This window comes from Acipenser ruthenus, chromosome 7 (genome assembly GCF_902713425.1).
Source record: "Acipenser ruthenus chromosome 7, fAciRut3.2 maternal haplotype, whole genome shotgun sequence".
Taxonomy (NCBI): domain Eukaryota; kingdom Metazoa; phylum Chordata; class Actinopteri; order Acipenseriformes; family Acipenseridae; genus Acipenser; species Acipenser ruthenus.
Genome location: NC_081195.1, coordinates 52,854,519 through 52,875,129, shown reverse-complemented (window position 1 = coordinate 52,875,129; position 20,611 = coordinate 52,854,519). Strand labels below are relative to the sequence as shown.

At 36.1% G+C, this 20,611-nt stretch overlaps 2 protein-coding genes across 3 annotated transcripts; both read left to right on the top strand.

Annotated features, from left to right (window-relative positions):
* The first annotated feature begins 527 nt into the window (after positions 1–527).
* LOC117414648 (nuclear receptor subfamily 2 group C member 1) lies at positions 528–15,864 on the top strand. Of its 2 annotated transcripts, XM_034024410.2 has the most exons (15): positions 528–734; positions 4,690–4,765; positions 6,519–6,644; positions 6,768–6,995; positions 8,176–8,260; positions 8,784–8,963; positions 9,117–9,264; positions 9,349–9,442; positions 10,271–10,455; positions 10,593–10,746; positions 10,986–11,107; positions 11,234–11,373; positions 11,730–11,867; positions 12,098–12,203; positions 13,698–15,864. In XM_034024410.2, exons 2-15 carry the CDS (start codon positions 4,703–4,705, stop codon positions 13,870–13,872), a joined length of 1,944 nt encoding a protein of 647 aa, XP_033880301.1. In that variant the 5' UTR covers positions 528–734; positions 4,690–4,702; the 3' UTR covers positions 13,873–15,864. The 2 variants fall into 2 exon arrangements, with proteins under 2 accessions (XP_033880301.1, XP_033880303.1); XM_034024412.2 differs by lacking the exon at positions 4,690–4,765.
* A 2,563-nt stretch (positions 15,865–18,427) lies between these two features.
* Positions 18,428–20,397, top strand: LOC117415348 (NADH dehydrogenase [ubiquinone] 1 alpha subcomplex subunit 12-like). Its single transcript, XM_034025577.3, has 4 exons — positions 18,428–18,617; positions 19,036–19,118; positions 19,652–19,739; positions 20,149–20,397. Exons 1-4 carry the CDS (start codon positions 18,529–18,531, stop codon positions 20,327–20,329), a joined length of 441 nt encoding a protein of 146 aa, XP_033881468.2. The 5' UTR covers positions 18,428–18,528; the 3' UTR covers positions 20,330–20,397.
* The last annotated feature ends 214 nt before the right edge of the window (positions 20,398–20,611 follow it).

Sequence of the window (20,611 nt, the reverse complement as noted above, 5' to 3'; positions counted from 1 at the left end):
ATAATAATAATAATAATAATAATAATAATATAATCTCCTTACAGAATAAACATTAACAGTAATGACACACAAAATATGTATGATCTCATTTTATGGGCAATGCACAGTATGTTATAGTAATGACACAGACCGGTGGAAGTTATGATTGAGTTACACAAAAACTGAAAATATTTTCTGTATTTCAAAGTTCTTTCGACAATAAAGGCCTCAGAGGGTTTAAAAAAACACACATAAATGTGTTGATTTTCTATAAAAATGACCAACATTTGAAGGAGTGATGCAATTTGTCCAATATCTGTAGAATGAGCCCGGTAAGTTTTTAGTTTTAACATTGTCCAGTATATTTATTAATTATTATTTTTAGCAGACTTAATGTTGTTAGAAAATACCACATTACAGATAAGAGCACTTATAAAATACAATAGTCAGCAGTAAATAGACGCAAATTCAAATAAGAAGAAAAATACAGTAAATAATTACGTTTGAGAGCGATTTCGACTAAGGGTCTATCGTGAAACCAAACTACAAAGTGGAACGCCGCCTGAAGCAGAACGCGAACTGCAGCAACGCGCCCTCCATTTCATTCCACCCTCGCTAATACGCATGCCCAGTAAAGAGGCGGAGAAACGTGTTGCAGAGAGAGGTTACGAACTCTGACCCTCCCTGGAGCTGCAGCAACCAGCAGAAACATACATTTTTATTAAATATTAGCAGACAAAAAACTTCAAATTCAGGTAAGATTTATTATTTTATTAATAGAAGCATTTTAATGTTATAGCCCGAGTATATATTTGATAAAATAAACTGGAAAAGACTGCCGGAAAATGGCGAAAACATTATTAGACAGAGCATATCAGACTTAAAGCGGAACAACATATCTAAAAAGCTTATCGTTAACAATTACAACCGAAAAATCTCAATCAAGTCAGAAATGTTTGCCTGTGTATTTGATGCACTCGTTTTATCGAATTAACTGGCAAAATGCATTGATTAAACAACAATAAAAAGCATAATTTGCTGATCGTTGCAACATTCAGCAGCTTATATACGCTCTGGAAAGTCAGTCGAGGAGTTTCTCTTTTCTCAAATAACAGAAAACCGCAAGTCGCTTTATAAAAAGGTTTTACATAATATTATTTTGAACTCTGAAGTTTAAGAATTAGACTACTTCCATATACAGATATCTCTTTTCTCCCCAAAATCCCGCCGGACTATTTCAAGACCAAACCCTTTGCCTTAGATGGTTTGCATATGAACTGTCGGCAGCATGCTTTAACCCTTCAATCTTGACCTTTCACCCACAACAAAAAATACTTTTATCTTCCACCATTTTGAATTTACATCTTTAACGTTTGCCAGAGCGTCTTAACGTACAGTCGTTAGCCTTACCGACTTTAACAAACAAACAAACAAACAAACATGGAGGTTACTCTTGTTTTCTCTGTCGCAGTGGGATAGCACAAGTATAACATTATGAATACGTTTTTACCCCTTTAAAAAAATGACATGATTGATGCATATGGTTTACTGATATATTGAATAATTTTGTTTTTTGCTGCGGTCAGGCCTCGGTCTTGTGTCTACAGTGAGCTAGAAATTACAGTAACGTACAGTATACTACTGTAGAATAAGGAAAGGCCAGAGATTAGAGTCAAAGTCTTTTGATTACATGTTGTCTTTCAAAGTGGTATTACATCGTTATATTTGTTTATCGTGTTGTTTTATGTGCATTGTGAATAGACGTACCGGTATTGTGTAATAATACAGAAATAGCATTTAACATTTAGCATTTAGCATTGGAAAACTCATGATGGTAGACGTCTTAATTTTACTGTAATATTTTGTAATGGTTTCCCGTAGAGTCGTTGGATGTGTTGTAGTCTTATTGTAGGTTATTTCGTATGTTAAGTGCGTTCTACACGTGTTTAACAGCAAAGTGCTGCATAAAATAACTGACTGGACATACTAGTTATTATTGTACAGTAGACAGTGAGTTGACAAGGGGTTGTTTTTATCTGATACTGGGTACCTACTTTGGATCTTGCTGTAAGTTACATTACCGGGTCATTTATTACCGTCACTCGCAATTGTGTTTATTCACAGCTGGGACTGAGGGTCTGATTTGATGAGTGTATTGTTATATAAATAAACTAATTTAACGTTACTACAGTTCCTTGTCTGGTCTATTTTATCATGGTATTTTACATTTTATTTATTTATTTATTTATTTATTTATTTATTTATTTATTTATTTGTTGTCTTGCTTTATAATCAGTAAACTAGTTATATATATATATATATAGATATATATACAAAACCCACTTGACAAAGAATTATTCCTATGTATAGGAATAATTCTTTGTCAAGTGGGTTCACACAGATTTGATTGGTGGAGGGAGGGGAGTAAAATTGTGAGTGGAGGCTTTAGTACCTCATTTTGGTTCTATTTATTTATTTATTTAATATTTGGCAGAAGCCTTCACCCAAGGCGACTTACACGTGTTACAGGGCAGTACAGGGTTACAATGCAAGCTTCATCTTTAAATACAGTGTAGTTAACAGTAAGAACTGGGATGCAACAAGTTAGGTTTACAACAAGTTATACAGTATCTACAATGATATATTAATCAGGGCTCTACATTTAGATTTTTTAGTACTGGCCCCTTGGGCCATTGAGGTAGTGTTTTTACTGGCCCGGATAGAATTTTAACTGGCCCAATAATAAGTACAATACTGTAAGTTAATAGCAGAGTAGCAAAGTCCTGCCATAAATGTATTGTTTATTTTTTAGAACGAGGTACCCCTGTGCAATTTATTATTTTGTATTTGTTTTGTTGTATTATTATTTTTATTATTATTACTACTACTACTGTTATTGTTATTACTGTTATTGTTATGATTTATTTATTTATAAATATGACGGTGTAGCCCTGTTTTGTTATTGTTTTATTAAATGTGACGGGGAAGAGCCGTAGGTTTTGTTTGGCAGCGTGGCTGGGAAGCACATCCACAATTTAAAAAACCTTGTGTAGAAGGTGGCTATCTCCCGAATTAAGTGATTAATTTGTTGCTAATCAGGAGGTGGTCACCTGCTTATAAGCCCGCAGTTCTCCCTGCTCAGGGTGGGTGTTCTAGGAAGGAGGAACAAGAGCGAGGTAAACGGAAAAGCAAACAAAACTAAAAGAAATCTGTGTCAGTAAAGGCTACTGCCCAGCCTGACCGATTTTATGTATTTTTGGGTTTGAGATTTTGTTTTGTTTAACTGTTTTATTTTCACTCCGTGAGCAAGAATGTGTTTTTGTTTTTTTTGTTAAACCTTACTTTGTTTTTGTGTCTGAAAATAAAAACGGCGCATGCCTTCCTGCATTCTGGCCTGATATCACCACTACAGCTATCCCTGTCACACTATGTGCAGGCACGCATTCAAATACATTTGAATAAATATGATTATCAAATACATGGACCTGTGGGAACAGCAGGGGTGTGGACTACAAATAAAATTCATAATAATTTCCCATTGTCGAAACACTTGTCCTTTTATGTGTATCTTGTTTTCTGTTGATGCTCTCGACGCTAAAGTAACAATATTTCATGGTTAAAAGCAGGTATGACTTCAGTGACAAAATACTTTGAATGTTTCACCAGTAACAAAATTAAAGTTAGCTGTAGCTACAAGTGAAAACTACAAATGTAGCGCAATCTTTACTGTAAGCTTTTTTTTTTTTTTTTTTTTTTTAATTTTGCTTTTATTTCCTAAAAGCAACTTTAACCTACTAAAATAACAGCATGGTAAGAACAACTACATGTAACTGCAGTGACGTTCTTCAAATTCTGCTTGAGTTCAGAATAGGTTTCTGGGCTAGTCACGAGATGTGTGTTTCATATAGGTGGATCTGGATTTTCCATGTTTAAAATGCTGATGCACTGGTCATCACACTTGTTGTTGCCCTTTCCCAAGAATCAACAGACTTACTTAGGTCTGCATTCATCATCTACATCCTCAGTTTCAGTTGTCTTTAACCTCGGCAGTGCTACTTGTTGAAGGATCAACTATTCAAGCCTTCTTTCGCATTAGTTGGCTTCTGGCTGGGAGTAAAACATGATCCATCTAAACTGTAGCTTTGAAATTTAGCCTAGATGCAAAAAATATCAGCCTCTGTAAAATCAATGTAGAATTACAGCACCTCACTGCTCCTTGTTGCACACTGAACTCTGTCTCGTCAACCGTCCTGCACTGGACCGGTTGCACTAACTTACTAACAAAAAATGTGATTGGCTCTGGGATCACTGGACTTGGATCATGAGAAGGTATTTTACTACACAGATCTGGATTAGGCTTCACTGATCCGTAATGTTGATCCAATCCCGGAGCTACACATGCCGGAACTAGGGAGACTGAGAACATATATGGTGTGTAGTTTAAAGACAGCTTTAGATCACAGTAATGGGGGGGGGAGGCTTCAGACCCCCTAAGCATCCCCTTGCTGCTGCCCCTGATGGTTTATTATGGTGTCAGCATGTTTAAATTAACAAATTTTTCTTGGACTTGTAAACAGGTCCATAAAATTCAGAGCCAGAGGCACTTTGTTCATTCAGACTAAATACAAGGCTGTTTTGTGCCAGGTGGAAGACCAAAAACAAAGCAAAAAAAAAAATTCTTGAACATTTTTCTTATTTAATCAACATTAGGAAGTGCCAATGAATGACCATCATGACGACTGTGGAAGAACTGGTGCGTCAGATAGTTGAACAGCAAATGGTAGAGGTATGTTATTAATATTTACCATCAATTAAATGTTCTAAAAACACTCCTTTTGTGCATTTAAATACAAACCTGTTCTTACAGTTACTGTCATCCTTGACTTCAAACACTCAATTGCAAGTTAATGATACTAAAAAGAAACTGAGTTGGAAAATTAGGCAAGCATATTTTAGTGGATGGCTGTAGCTAATTGTCTGAATGAATCATTTACAGTTGCTTAGTTGTGTCCAGTCAAGTGTGGGATTATAGAGAGATGCCAGTTATGTCGAAGCATTTGTATCCACAGCGCTGTAAAAAAAAATGTTGTGCAGAGTTGTTTTTTTATTTACTGCACAGTAGAAGACGAAAAGTGAAAATACATTCACAGTGCAAAATTGCACTATGTACCTGTGTGTAAACAGGTTAAATAAATGTTGTCGGTAAATGCTTTGCTGTTTCTCTTCAATCTAGTGCCTACTAAAATCTTGTGTGTGTATGGATGACGTTCAGTGTCCTTCAAAGTTCATATGCTGTTTTGCATCCGTTTAATTGAATAAACTGGGTAGTATTGCTTGATTTGGATTGTTGTCTCCAGCGAGATGCAGGGGATTCTTTGGAAGTTTAATTAGAATGACGATTCCCAATTCAAAGCTCTAACATTTAAGTATGGTAATCAAAGTAACTATATTAGATTTGCTTTTAAATAAGGGGGGTTGTGATGGTGTATCTGAATGGGTCAAGCGAGAATGTATTGAAAATGTGTATTTATTTAAAAAAAAAAAAAAAAAGTTGTCGCCTTCACTGTTGTTTTTAAAGGGGAGCTGCAGCTCACCCTGATACAGACACACTCTTGTTTGAAGAGCCTGTTTCATTCACTTTGTTTGAGATATACCCCGTAGCTGAGCTCTAGCTGTCTTAACATTCATTATGCACATAGCTGGTCTGTACAGCTTGCCCACTCTGAGTGCCCAAGACTGCTTATATCTGTGACTGTTCAGTGATTGCCAGTAATAACTCCTATCACCCATGACTGGCATGTGCAGGGGACGTTTGAACTGCCACAGAAATTGATTCTGTAGAAACAAACAATATTTATGTCAGAGTAGGGGAGGCTTGACACAGGCTTCCCACCAGCCCATGGTCACACACAAATACTGGACCCTTGTGCAGCAACAACCGGGCACTGCCACCTATAAATCCATGCCAAAGTAGTATGGGACAGGACAGTGTTTTAATTGAGCAGCTGTTGGAATACACAATGAACAAAGTAATACAGAAATAATATAGAAAATCTGATGAAACTTGATGATAATACTAAATTAGGGTTTGAATTGTGTACAGGGAGCTCAAGCTACACTATATTAATATGCTACTGTATTGGCAGTTTTGAATTTCTATTTATTTATGGTGTTTGAAATCAGTGTATTCCCACATCATGTGAGAGGATATTTAATCAGTTTAAGAGAGACTTTCCATCACTAATAGTTTCACAGAACTGATATATATCAGTTCTGCCTATATTGTCCATTGCAGGGGACACATTTTCTTATTGACTCTAGTGACATTATGATTCCTCCCTCTGGTTGCCTGCATGTCCTGCTTCTGCTTGGACTAGTCAAAGGATATACATCAGTTCTCTGTTTTATTGATAATCTTTGACAGGAAATGCATATTTTTACAAGTTAACAACCTTCGTAATATGTAAAATCTTTTTTAAACAGTTTGGAGCACTGGACCTTTACATCTCTATGAAGTGCTAACTCGCTACTTCTTGCAGGTCTCTTCATCCCACGGGGGTATCAACCAAGGAACTACAATAGGACGCCACGTAATGGATAGCACAGGACAAAGATTACAGATTGTTCCTGCAGACAGTGGCATGGCCTTGGCGCAGCACATACAGGTACATTTATTAGTAAAAACACAATTTACTTTTATGACAATTCTATATCCCCCGATTTCCCCCCCCCCCCCCCCATTTTAATGAGATCTGAAATGCATAGTTATACAATATTTTAATATATAGATTGTCACAGACCAGCAAACGGGCCAGAAAATTCAGATTGTAACGGCCCTTGATCAGGCACCAGCGGGGAAGCAGTTTATCCTGACCAATTCTGGTTCTACACCGGGCAAGGTGATCTTCGCCAGGCAGGACCACTCGCAGGGAAAAGTCATCTTGGCCACGCCTGATGGGACCGGCGTCAACCAGCTGCTTTTCACTTCATCTGACATGGCGACACAGCAGTTCCAGGTACAGTATCACTCGGAACAGCAGATCAGATTCTATGCACAGCATATGGACGTTGCAAAGCAATTATTAGATTTTTTAAAATAAATTCATGGCCAGAAAAATCTGCCACAAACACTAACCACTATTGAATGGAAACATTACAGCGCTTAAGATAGTATCTTCAGAATAACCGCTGCAGTTAAAGCAGAAAAGGCTCAGGTTTTTAAGATTTTCGAGTAGAATAAACATAGAAATTGATGGGTTTGCATTGCATAATAATAAAATAAATAAATAAAGATCCATTTGTGAGGAAAGACTTAACACAGGAATTGTCCCTCTGTGTTTATGTAACCCTGGTTATTTCTATGTTACCCACTTAGAATCATCACATATCCTACAATGTCTTCTGTACACGTAAATATTCATAAATACTGTAAATAAGTATAGAAACTGTGAGGTTGCCTTACCAGCCAAGAAGTGAATATTATTTATACATGTACCCATTAAACCCCCTTATTTATTATTGATAAGTGACTTTCTATTTTACTCAAAATCCAAATGATGCAAATCATTTATAAATGAGCAAACTTTTCCTGAACAAGAAAATAACCGATTGGTGCCAACACACTATTTAAAAGTGAGCTTTTGATACAAATAGACTTGACTAAATGCCATGCAATGTATTTAAACAATCCCAAGCAATTGCCCTAAATGAATTTACTGCTTCTTAAACGAGTCAAGATAGAAGAAAAAAGGGTCATTGAAACTGCTGTGCTCGCCACTTCTCAATCCTCTGAGTCTAGGGTACCTAAACATATCGGATAGTTGTTCACAAATGTTGCTAATTGAGTTTGTCTTGCATTTTAAAATGATACGGTAGGTTAAGAGCTCAGTTTTTTTGTTATGGGTGTTATTAATTCAATCAAATTATGTAGTTACATTTACTTTCACGTAGTTAGACAGAGAGATGTTTAGTGTTTTTGTTTTCTTGTCAAAAAAAGTTTAAAAAAAATACCCTATGGATGGTTTATAATTAGGGCTTCTGATTTTCGGGTTTGAACCCATAATCTTATTTCTAACCTGTTGCATGTATGTCTGTTCTTAAAATGCATTAAGTATGATGACTATTTTGAGAATACATGTTGCACCAATGAAAGAATAATAATGCTTGCTTGAAAGGTTGTATTTTTGTTTTCCTTAGATTGTGACAGATTCAGGATCAGCAGAGCTATCCCCATCAAAACCTATAATTGAATATTGTGTGGTGTGCGGAGACAAGGCATCAGGTACTGTCAAAAGTCACTGTGCAGTTATTTAATGCAGTCCAATTTAATATATGTATACTTGGAATCCCTATAACAATGGCCAGGACAGCTACTGTTTTTGCTTACTACTTGTAGCTGTTTTTCTTGCCAAGAATATCAGAAGAGACAGAAATACAGAATATATGATAGAAATATTAATTCAAAGAGATATTAAGCATGATCTGTTGTACAGACAAAAATGTTTTTTTTTGTTTTGTTTCCAGGACTCTTGAAACTGAGGAACTTAAGTTACATTTTCCTGGATGTAAAAAACAAAGTTTGCTTCCTTATTTCATCAAGACATATTGAACAAAAATTATAGACAGATACAAAATCTTTGGGAATGTATCTCTGGGTGTATAAGTGCATATTACAGTAGAAGCATTAGTACTTGGCAGTCAAAAGTATATAAACTAGACTTGGTACCCAAATATAAGAATGTGCTTTGATTTTTCTAAAGGATGTAAATAGTGATCATGATTTTGATGCGTGGCTGTTCCCCCAGGGCGCCACTATGGGGCAGTGAGCTGTGAAGGCTGCAAGGGGTTCTTCAAAAGAAGCATCAGGAAGAACCTTGTATACACCTGTAGAGGAACCAGGGACTGCGTCATCAACAAACACCATCGCAACCGCTGCCAGTACTGCCGGCTGCAGCGGTGTGTTGGCTTTGGTATGAAACAGGACTGTAAGTCGGCTTTTTAACCTACTCTGATGTTGCACTTATTACTGCAGAATGTTTTTAGTCTTTATGCTAACACTGTGTCCTTGGTTTGTTTGCAATAGTGCATTTGGTATAATGCTTCTACAGTTTTCACTAACATGAGCCGTACTCTTGCAGCTGTTCAGTGTGAACGGAAGCCAGTTGAAGTTTCCCGAGAGAAATCGATAAACTGTGCAGCCTCCACGGAAAAGATTTACATCCGAAAAGATCTGCGCAGTCCCCTGGCCGCCACTCCCACATTTGTAACAGACAAGGAGACTTGCAGGTACCAATCTAGAAATCCCACCGGGAAAATATTTAGTTCCAAGTTTCCAGGCTTTTATTTTTTTTCTTACCCTTGTTATTTTAGGTCTGCAGGTTTGCTGGATCCAGGAATGCTTTTGAACATTCAGCAGCCTTTCCCAAAGATTGAGAATACAATGACGATGTCCTCACCTGAAAAGGTATACATGCTGCTGTATTACCAGATATCATTTACAAGCAATTATCAAACCGATTTAGTAATAATTTCAGTCCAGTGCAACTGGGCACTAACATATTGTACTAAATGTTGTATTATGTTTGTAATATTATATGATTTTAATAAATTGTATGGTTCTGTACTCTCTGCTTATTTATTACCTTATTGGTAAATGGTACAGTCACTTCATTTAAATGTTACCAAACATCAGTTTTAAAGGCATTTTAACCCATGCTTTCAAATCCCATTTATTTACATTGGTCCTCATTTTATTTCAGTGATAATTGTTTGGTTCTTTTAAAGTTAATTCAGGAAATGCAAATATTACAACTCTATAGGTAAAGCACTGTATACTGATACCTTTGCTGTAGGTCACATGGCCTTGAAAGGATTAAAAACATTAGCCTTTAAGTGGTCCTTAAGAATAAAAGTAAAATTATATATACAATGAATAGAGATCAGACTAATACAGATTAAAAGGCTCTTCTCCAGTTAGCCTTTTCTTCAGATAGCTACTGGTGTTGCTAAAAATGAAATTATTTGCCCACAAACAACTTGCACATTTTGGATCTGATTTTGAGTACCATCTAAAACAATGGTAAGAAATGTCAGCACTTCCAGTCTGGGTGTTTGTTCCAACCACATCCTTAATTATTACATTGAAAATGGAATGGAGTAGCACTTCAAGACCAGCCTTGACTATAACAGTTGTGTTGTTTTGTAATGATTGTGTTGAAGTAAAAATAAAAAAATAAGGAGTCCTACCAAGAGAAGTACATGGATTTAAAAAATGCTGTGCACTTTCTTACAGAGTGACTCTTACGAAGGTGATTTAAGCACACTAGCGAATGTGGTCACGTCACTTGCACACCTCAGCAAGTCAAAGGTTTTGAGCGACAACAACGCAGACTTGTCAACAATGGAGACCTTAAGTAATGGAGATAGTTCTATGACTGAAATTCAACAGGGAGAGCAATCAACAAGTGAAATCACAAGGTTGGGCGTTTTCTAATTTTATTTTCTGTTTCATTTTCCGCAGTACGTTTTAAGGTGCATCAGATTACCAAAAGTATAGTCATATTTTGTTATTGTTTTTGAAATTGATAGTGTGTTGTATTATGTCATATTTTCAGGGCCTTTGATACACTTGCAAAAGCACTGGACCCAGCCGAGCATCTGCCAGCTGAACCTGTGGAGTCCAACATGCAGCTGGTGTCGGGAGATCAGTCTGGAAGCATTATAGAAATTGAAGGACCTATTCTAAGTGATGTCCACGTCGCTTTTAAGGTATACCAACTATTTTATATAGCTCCAGATTGTACTTAATATTTTGTAAGGGTTGGGATTAGTTGAAAATTATAATAACTATTGACTTTATCAGGTCCTATAAAATAGCAGTGTTAAAACAGTTAAGTGATGTTGCAGTAAATATAAAGACTGGCATTCTAAGAAGAACTACGATAAAGTGCGACAAGAAATAATTCTAATTCTAATGAGATCCAATGGAATGTATTTTATTTCTCCAGCTTACAATGCCTTCACCCATGCCTGAATACCTTAACGTTCACTACATCTGTGAATCCGCATCAAGACTGTTGTTTCTGTCTATGCATTGGGCACGCTCTATTCCTGCTTTCCAAGCACTGGGGTCAGTAATTCATCGTTCCTACATTGTAAACACTCATGTCATTCTCTTAAGGTTTTAACTATTGAATATTGGAATGAACTGCGTAATGAATTACAATTTTTTTGTGTGTGTGTTTTTTGTTATTAGGCAGGACAACGAAATAACTTTGGTGAAAGCATGTTGGAATGAACTCTTTGCATTGGGTCTAGCACAGTGTTCTCAAGTTATGAATGTGGGCACCATTTTAACTGCCATTATAAATCACCTCCAGAACAGTTTACAACAAGGTAAGCTATGGAGAAGCAGGGACTAAGAGTGTACACAGAAGTGATAGAGCATTGTTTACAAACACATTCAGTAGTCAAACAAAAAACAAATTGTACTGTGTAAAAATGAAATCGTTTTCAAGAACAAATGAAAACATGAAGTATTAGTGAAACTGCTGATTTTGCAGCAGCGTCATGGTGAACCAGGAGTAGGCAATGGCTGTTCTTGAGCACTGCCTCTGTAAAACTGCCTCAGTGAAGTTAGACAAAGGAGTTGCATGAACCACCAAGAGCTCTAGTATGGGAATTGCATTTATTCCCACTTGCATGATACTCTTGACTCCAGTTTTGCACTTTTTCCAAAACTTTATCCACAGATAAATTATCAGCAGAAAGGGTCAAACTTGTAATGGAGCACATCTGGAAGATGCAAGAATTCTGTAACAGCATGGCTAATCTGTGTCTGGATTCTTACGAATATGCATACTTGAAAGCTATTGTTCTCTTTAGCCCTGGTAAGTGGTGACCTATGGTTCTTTTATGTTTCTGGTGTTGTATAAAATGCAATGTCATGTATTTCCTGTAATTACTCTTGCTTTTATTTCTTTACAATATGGGAAAGCTGTTTTTTGTTGTTTGAAAAATACAACAACCTATGATCATTCTCAGTAAAAATCCCAATTTTGCTTCACAGCAGTCTTACGAGTTAATGTTGTTTGTGTTTTGTTTTGTTTTTTTGCTTTAGATCATCCAGGCATAGATAATACTCTTCAGATTGAAAGGTTCCAAGAAAAGGCATACATGGAATTACAAGATTATGTCACCAGAACATACCCAGAAGATACTTACAGGTAGCATTATTTATTTATTTATTTCTTAGCAGACGTCCTTATCCAGGGCGACTTAGTTGTTACAAAGTTACCACATTACAGATAAGAGCCTTTATAAAATACAATAAAATCAGTAAGAGCAAACTCAAATGAGAGAAAATAAAAAATACAGTAAATTGCGTTTGAGAGCAATTTATGATTAAGAGCAGTTAAACTTATCTGGTTATATCTGGTTATAAGATAAGTTTATATATAAGATATATAATATCTGGTTATAAGCGTAAATTCCATTAAGGGCAAGTAGTAAGTACAATAAATGGATAAGAATGATTTCAAATAAAGCAATTACAAAAAACATGAATACGGTTACCTTTAACCCTTTGCGGTCCATTTATTAATCGCGCGTCAGGCACGCCAGGTCTAATTAATTTTCACACGCGCAGTTAATTTTATACGCGCTGTTTAAAAGTATTTTTTTTCACAGTCAAACGGGTTTAAATGGCCCTGCATATCAACAAAGCACACACTAGGCATCTCCAGCCCCTCCCCAGCCTTTTGTTTGCTATAGCGTTCAGCTGTGTAAGAAATAAATAATAATAATAATAATAATAATAGTCGTACATACCGATCGATCATCTCCAGATCACTCGTTTTATCACCAAACTCCTCAATAATGCGATCCAAGTCATTATTTTATTACTATAACATCTGAAAAAAGCTCTGCAAATGTCCATGATAGTCTCGGTGCGCTGACGCACTTAGCCAGCTTGTTTACTATGGACGCCCATTATCTGATACCTGATACCATGTATGACTATTCATGAAATACGCCATTTTTTATTTATTTTTATTTTTTTTCCGACTTGTCTCGGCTCCTGTCGCTACCACTCGGCAATTGAATGGTTTTCTCGGCTTTTTCCGTAGAAAAAACGACTAAACACCCGTTTATTGCGTTGCTATAATGATGTCGGACCCAGTCCGACAAAGGACCTGTGAGGAATAATTGCAATGTCGGACCCAGTCCGACAATGGACCGCAAAGGGTTAAGAGTAAAATCAAGTACAAGAGACAGAAAATATAATTCTGATTGAGAGCAGTAGAAGAGTACAGCAACTTTTCCAAACCTTTTCTACTGTACTTGATAGCAGCACCCAGTGGAGAATCATCTTGTTTTTTGGTGGGGTCCTGCTTCCAGTGTTTTAGCTAGGATGATTGAAGCTGAAGTGAGTAGCCCAGGACTCCAGGGAACCATGCTCAGGGTCTCGCTTCTCTTTGTGGTAGTCATTGAAGTAAACATCTGCCTGTGAACTACTGTTATCAGTCTTGACAGCTAAACAGCTGTATGCAATAGTGGGCCTCATATGATTATATTGGAGGATAATTTCTTTTAAAACTATGTATTTTAATAACAGAATTATATTTTGTAATGTATATGTTTTTGCAGTAGATTGTCATACCACTGAACTAAAATGTGATTTAATTTAGGAAAAATGTTTTTTTGTTTTTTTTTGGTAGATTATCAAGGCTCCTTCTGAGGCTACCGGCATTGAGACTGATGAGTGCAGCCATCACAGAAGAATTATTCTTTGCTGGCCTCATAGGAAATGTACAGATTGATAGCATCATCCCCTATATTCTGAAAATGGAGACCGCAGACTATAACAGCCAGATAGTTAGTTCTTCGCTTTAAGTATAGCAAGTAGATGAAATAGGCTAACAGCAAATTTAGCATTTGTACATAGATGAATTATTGAAAAATACAGTTAAAAACTGAACAGTTGTTGCAATTGAAATAAACCTGGCTTTTACCTATTCAAGTTTATTATTAGCGCCTCTTTTGTACAGTATTTTTTTTGTGCCGATTTGTAAGAAAAACTATTCCATCTCATTTCACCTAGTTTCCTGCCTACTAATTGATTGAACTATTCAGTTTGGTTCATATGACAAATTATTTTGACGTTAACAAGTATACAGCTGATAAATACGAATGCTTGAAAACCAGAATAGAAAAAAGGATGTAGAAATAAGGAACATATTCAAGTTTTAATTGATGTGTTCCATGTATAGGAGTTTAATGCTTATGATTACTGTGTCTTTAGATTGTTGGCAAAAATAAACTTTCTGAGATCTTTGTAATATAGCCACCTTGAGCCATAACTTGTACCCCCCATTATCGCTGCAAATAAACTCTTTGAGGATACATTAATGAAAAGACTTACAAAAGTATAAATGTAAAATTAAAATAGAATTCCTGATACCTTAAAGGTATTTTCAGCCAATAATACACGTGCACTTTAAAATCTGTTGCTTTCTTTTCTTATGGGAACATGTAAATGCTGATAGAGGTGATGACGGTAAATTATATATCCCTGCAGATATGTTTAAATTGCACTGGCTAGGCGCATTTTATTTTACGGCTCATTTCTTTGGTACGTTATTTTTCCTGCCAAGATGGACTGTATTGAATACATTTATATTAAAATGGGGCTTTTTATTAAACCATGTAGATGAAGTGCTGTATTAAATATACCAGAAATGTAAGTGTTGGTGTTGATGGCCTAACCACATTTTATATATCCAATTTTTTCATATGTACAAAACAACTTCAGCAAATACAAGCTCTGAGAATAGCAAAAGTTACAGAGCCACCTTTTAAGCCACATCTTTTAGACAAACTGAAGTGTTGTAAGGTTTATTGTCATCTTAAATCCATTTGGAAATTATAAGGATGTTAATCATTAAATATTAAATTGTACTTAAGAGGCACCATTGTCTAATGTATGTGACCACATTGTTTTAACATTGTATTGCTCTGCAGTACAATTTTAAAGAAAATATTTTTGTGACAGTTTACTGAAAGAGTAAAATAAATGTCATTAATTTTAGTTATGTTACAGATTTTGTAGCGTAATAATTGTTTCTGTAGCATTTTACAGAAAGTGCTTTTTTCCCATACCTGGAGGAGAGCATTTACAATGGAAAGTTTCACACCAATGCATAACTATCAAAACTTAAGCAGTTAAAAATAAATAGGACACTTTCTGTAAAATGTCTAACAAACTCACATGCTTTGTCATTTACAAAATATATGCCTGATTAATTTTATACACACCACCGAACACTGAAAAAATGTCAGTGTTGATCATGTTTTAAAAATATATATAACATTTAGATGGATGTTCAAGACTGTTTTTAAAAACATACATATCTAGTGGGTGTTTCCTGGAATATATATGAATTTGAATAAGAATGATGTAGTATATTGTTTCCAAAATAATTGTAACATTAAAGTAATTCCTGGTAGTGCAGCCATGGTACTTTCATCAATACAGTTTTCTTCGAAGGTATTGTGTTGAACTAGGATTAGTTTACATTCTGCAGCTTCATTGAAAAGCAACCCAGTACTAACACAAAAAGGGTGGTTTGTTCAAAGAATATCCTTGTTTTTGGCTTGCTTTGTTTTATTTTTTATTGTATAAAAGCAGCTGTAAATGTATTGGGATTCAAAGTAGATGTGTACATTCTATTTTACCTGTATTTAAAACAAAAAGATTGTTTTTTAATTTCTTTTTTTATATTGAGATCAATCGCTCAGTTTTATGTTTGTGTATATATATAGCTACTGGAAAAGATGTTGGTTGCCACCATTAATGCATTAAAATACTTTCTTCCATTATAACAATGTGTAATTGTGTTTTTGATGCCATTTAAATAAAAATATCAACACTAGGCACAAACAATTTCTATATATTCTAGTATTTGTTTGGCCAAATGCATTTCAGTACTCAAATCATACTGTTTGGTACAAAATTGAGACTACAGCTTAATAAATGATGCTGATGAACAATAGATAATCATTTTAATAAATAGATAGGATGAGGCCACATTTTCAGGAGTAGCCTTGAAATAACACCTTGAACCATGTGTTTTTTTTTTTTTGTTTGTTTGTTTTCCTACGAATTATGTAAGCAATATCAGACAAAAGATAAGTGGTTGTACTGCCTTACATGGACAACTTGGTGCGTTATTTGCTTCGAGCCTTCAACCAAGTCTATATATCTCAGGACTGGACACCCTAGAGTTGTTATTGCACTATAAAAGGGCTTTATATTAAGAAATAGTATTAATAAAAAAGACAAGAAACACCAGTGACCAGATCCTAATCTATCCAGACTCCCAACTGCAACTTTGCAAGTCAGGTGCCCCCATTCAAACATGGTTCCCCTCCCTGAATCTTGATGTGCCTAAACTTTTCCTCTACACTCTTGGAAATCAGAACACGCCTAGGAAACTCATGGAAACAGGACCATTGTGTCATGCATCTTAAAGAATGATCAATTTCATGGAGGACTACATGTTGGTATGCTGTCAGAAGCAAGTGGTCACAGATCGGGGAAGATAACAGCTGCAGAGGATTGCGACTTCTGAAAGGCATCAATAAAATCACAACATTACTCAAAGATTGAATGCAGCTGGCAAGGAAGCTGTATCGATTAGAATTAAGCACAGGGAGTAAGTTAGGCAGAATGGGTTTTTAAAGTTGTGATTGGTAAAACATTAATTTCTACTTGTGTAATTGATCCATTTAGATAACTGATAGTCTAAATTAAATGCAAAGAATTATATTAATTGCACAATGGAATTTGTTCATCGCACAATGACCGTCCAATTTGGGTGATCATCAGAGAAAGAGTCCATTGGAAACGATCGCATGAAGTGAAGGAACTGAATCCCGTAGGCTGTAAATAAATAATGTTGCTTTACTTTTACTTAGGTTATTGTAGCTTACAGCTTTGTTTATTTATTTATCCGGGAGATTTATGCATAGAGACAGAGGCCTCATTTACAAGGAGGTCCTGGAAAACAATAAAAGGACAAGCGCAAAGTACAAACAACACAATAAAAACGTGTGGTTCAAACGCAATCAGCAGCATAGAGACATCAAACAACAGAATAAATAAAACATCTGAAGGAGAAGCATTGGCCGGAGGTTCCAAGTCATTCCCAAATACCACCTTTAAAACAGAGAAAGAAAGGTTATCAGATTTCATCTTCATAATATGATGGAAAAAGTTACATGCTTTTGGGAGCTGATATGCAAAAGATCATTCTCCCATTTGTATTCAAAAGTGGCTCACAGGAGTGTCTTTGTGATGGGTTACCTAGAATGATTCATTCAATACAACAATGTCAGTTTAATACAAATACTTTATTAGACTTCCATGAAAGCATTTGAAATACAGAATAAGTCAACATTTGCCTATGTTCCTGTAGTCTTTGCTTCATTCTTTGTGTTCTAACAAAGAGCTCTAAATAAGCCTGTTTTATACAGGACTTAATGTTTACATCTTTCATAACCACTTTTTTTCACCAATAGTCCACATTGTTATGGTCACATCATTTCGTTTGCTTCAAATCGTTATCATTTAAGCTTTGTCCAGGACTCTAAGCCACTAATATATATATATATATATATATATATATATATATATATATATATATATATGCATGCAGCTGTGGGCTAACAAACATTTCAATACAAAGTTAGCCAGTGCTAGTCATTTCTACCAGAGCACTCATAGGAAGGTACCAAGTCTTTAAAGACCTTAAACACAAAACAATACCAGTGAAAAAGCCTACCGTTCATAAGTGACAGCCAGCCTAGTTTTATGTACATATGACAAGGATGTGCAAATGTGGAACGCTAGAACAAAACTGCCACATTATTTATAAAATACATCTAACTTCTGAAGACTGCTTGCAAGCAAACTGGTAATATAACCACCGTAATCTAAAACGGGAAATCCTAACTTTAACCTCCTCGATAGGGAAAAAGCCTTCATTTCTAAAAAGAAAACCGAATTTACCACTATGGTAATTAAAAGAAACATATTTATTAATCCAAGGTCTAGATATATATAAAACTCTATTGTCTCTTCGTGCAGTGTAACAATAACCCACAGGTTCCCAATCTTGCTCCAATTAGAATAGAAGAACAACGCTGTTTTTGACTTTACATATAATCTGTCTTGAAACAGTCCTCGCTGTTCAAAATTAAATGCAGCCTGCAAATCCTTCTATACCCCTGTACGGAGTGTTGCCGTATAGTCCCCCCCCACACACACGTTTGATCATTTTGCCTATCACTAACGCAAAATAAAACAACTGAGCCTTAGTTTATGGTTTTGAAACCCGTGGTATCTGGCTATTACTATCAGCCTACAAACCTGGATAAATTAAGACTTCTCTGTTAGGAGAAACAATTACTCGACGGAACAAACGTTTATTGTGACGTGTTTACCCGAACACTCTGCTGGTAGAACACATAGCAGTGTTCTGTCTAAACATGGCGGAGTACCTGCAGGTTTTTCGGAGAGCTATACAGCAGCTCAGAGGTCATGGAGGTATACGCGGTGTTGTTATGCAGCTTCTCAGGTACATTTTTTGTTAAACAGCCGACTTCATAGAACAATTCAGCGTGCCGAGTGTTCAGCATATCATTTTAATAAATGTGTAATGAAAGGGAAGTAACCTTGTCGTACCTGACCTTTTTCTGGCAAGCCTGTGGGGATAGTATATAGCGGTTATATTTGTGCCAGAAACACACAGTGTAGTAGCTGGACAATTTAGAGATTTAGAACTGGACAGTTTAGACAGGACACATATTAGGCTGTTGTTATTGCTGTGTTGTTCCACCCTGCTGGTGTGCACTTTATTTAATGTACTTTTCTTTATAACTCCCCCCCCCCCCCCCCCCCCCACCCCACCCCACCCCACCCCACCCCCCCCCCCCCCACCCCACCCCACCCCACCCCCCCCCCACCCCACCCCACCCCACCCCACCCCACCCCAGGGTAAATGATGTGAAAACTGGAGCTCTTGTTGGAGTGGACAAATCTGGCAACAAATATTTTGAAGATAACCGGTACTTTTTTGGTAATGTCATCCTTTCTGTATCAGTTATGTATGTATGCAGATTACCAATAGTTAATGCATTAATAGGTCATTCCAGGTCAAGTTAATTCAGCAGAGGTGCTAGATCTACACCTTCAGAAAGAACTGCCCTTCTGCTTATATAATATGTTTTTAAATAAGATTTGAATGCTTTGCCTTGAACTGAACCATGAGCCCCCCTTAGATTTCTATCTGTGGGTGTAATTGATCTAACTTAGTGTTTAAAGTCATCTACTTTCATTTTACTGTAAAAAGCAGAGTATGTTGACTCAGCTGACATTCTAAAAAACTTATTCTGCCTAACATATATGCAACATGACCTAGAAGCACCTGGCATCATGAGCCACATCCAATGAGAAAGCTGAACAGAACTCTCAAATTCCAAATCACATGGTGCAGGTAGAGGCTTTCATAATGAACCTTGAACCCGTAAAGAGTGCTTACATGCAATGCAATTTATGAGCATAAAGAGTTAGGGAACCAACCTTGGTTTTTCTGATGCTGTCTCATCTCAGGTCGTCACAGATGGGTAATATATGCCAAAGAAATGAATGGAAAAAACACATACTGGGAACTAGACGGAAGCATGGTGCCACCTGAATGGTAAATAAATTATTATATATTATTCAAGCCTAGAGGTAGGCACTAATTAATTAAACACTGTAGGACTTAAGTACTGTACAAGAAACAAGAAGGAGCATTTCAATTAATGTATTTAATATTTTTGTTGCTAGGTTTTGTACTGTTAATAATTGTATTTCTTTCTGGAAATTTCTTTATGTGCATTCTTTATACCCTTGTAGGGGCTGTTGTATACATTTAGTGTTTGTATGATAAAACATTTTTAAATGTATAAATTAAAATACAAAAAGAGACAGTCTCTGATGTACTAAATTCCCAAGTTGGAATATGATAGTGTTTGCCTTCAAAAAGGATTAAATACGGTTGCTGTTTGTCTGTCTTCATTTAAAAATAAAAAATAAATCATTTTATTCTTATGTGCACTCTACAGGCATCGCTGGCTGCATTGCATAACTGACAATCCACCAACAACTCACCCTCCAGTGCCTCGCAAGTTCATCTGGGAGAATCACAAATTTAACCTGAGCGGTTCAGCGAGTCAGTATGTCCCATACTCCATCACCCGCAAGAAGATACATGAGTGGGTCCCACCCCAGGCAACTACAAAGTGAAAAGTGGTGCTTGTTTGTAAATTATTCTAATACTAAGTCTTGCTTATAATTAAAAATATAAATATGTATTTCATGTTTTCAGCTGTGTCTTGTGTCTCAGTGGTGGACTGACAGTTAAGTCTTTAAACAGACGTTTAAGTTGTTTTTTTTTAATTCACTTAGAATGCATCACATATGGTTACAGCATGTCATACAGGCTTTTGAAAGACTTTGTATTGTGAGATCACGTTACTGTAATGTGTCGATTATCTGGAACCAAATACATTACATGTATAGATATAT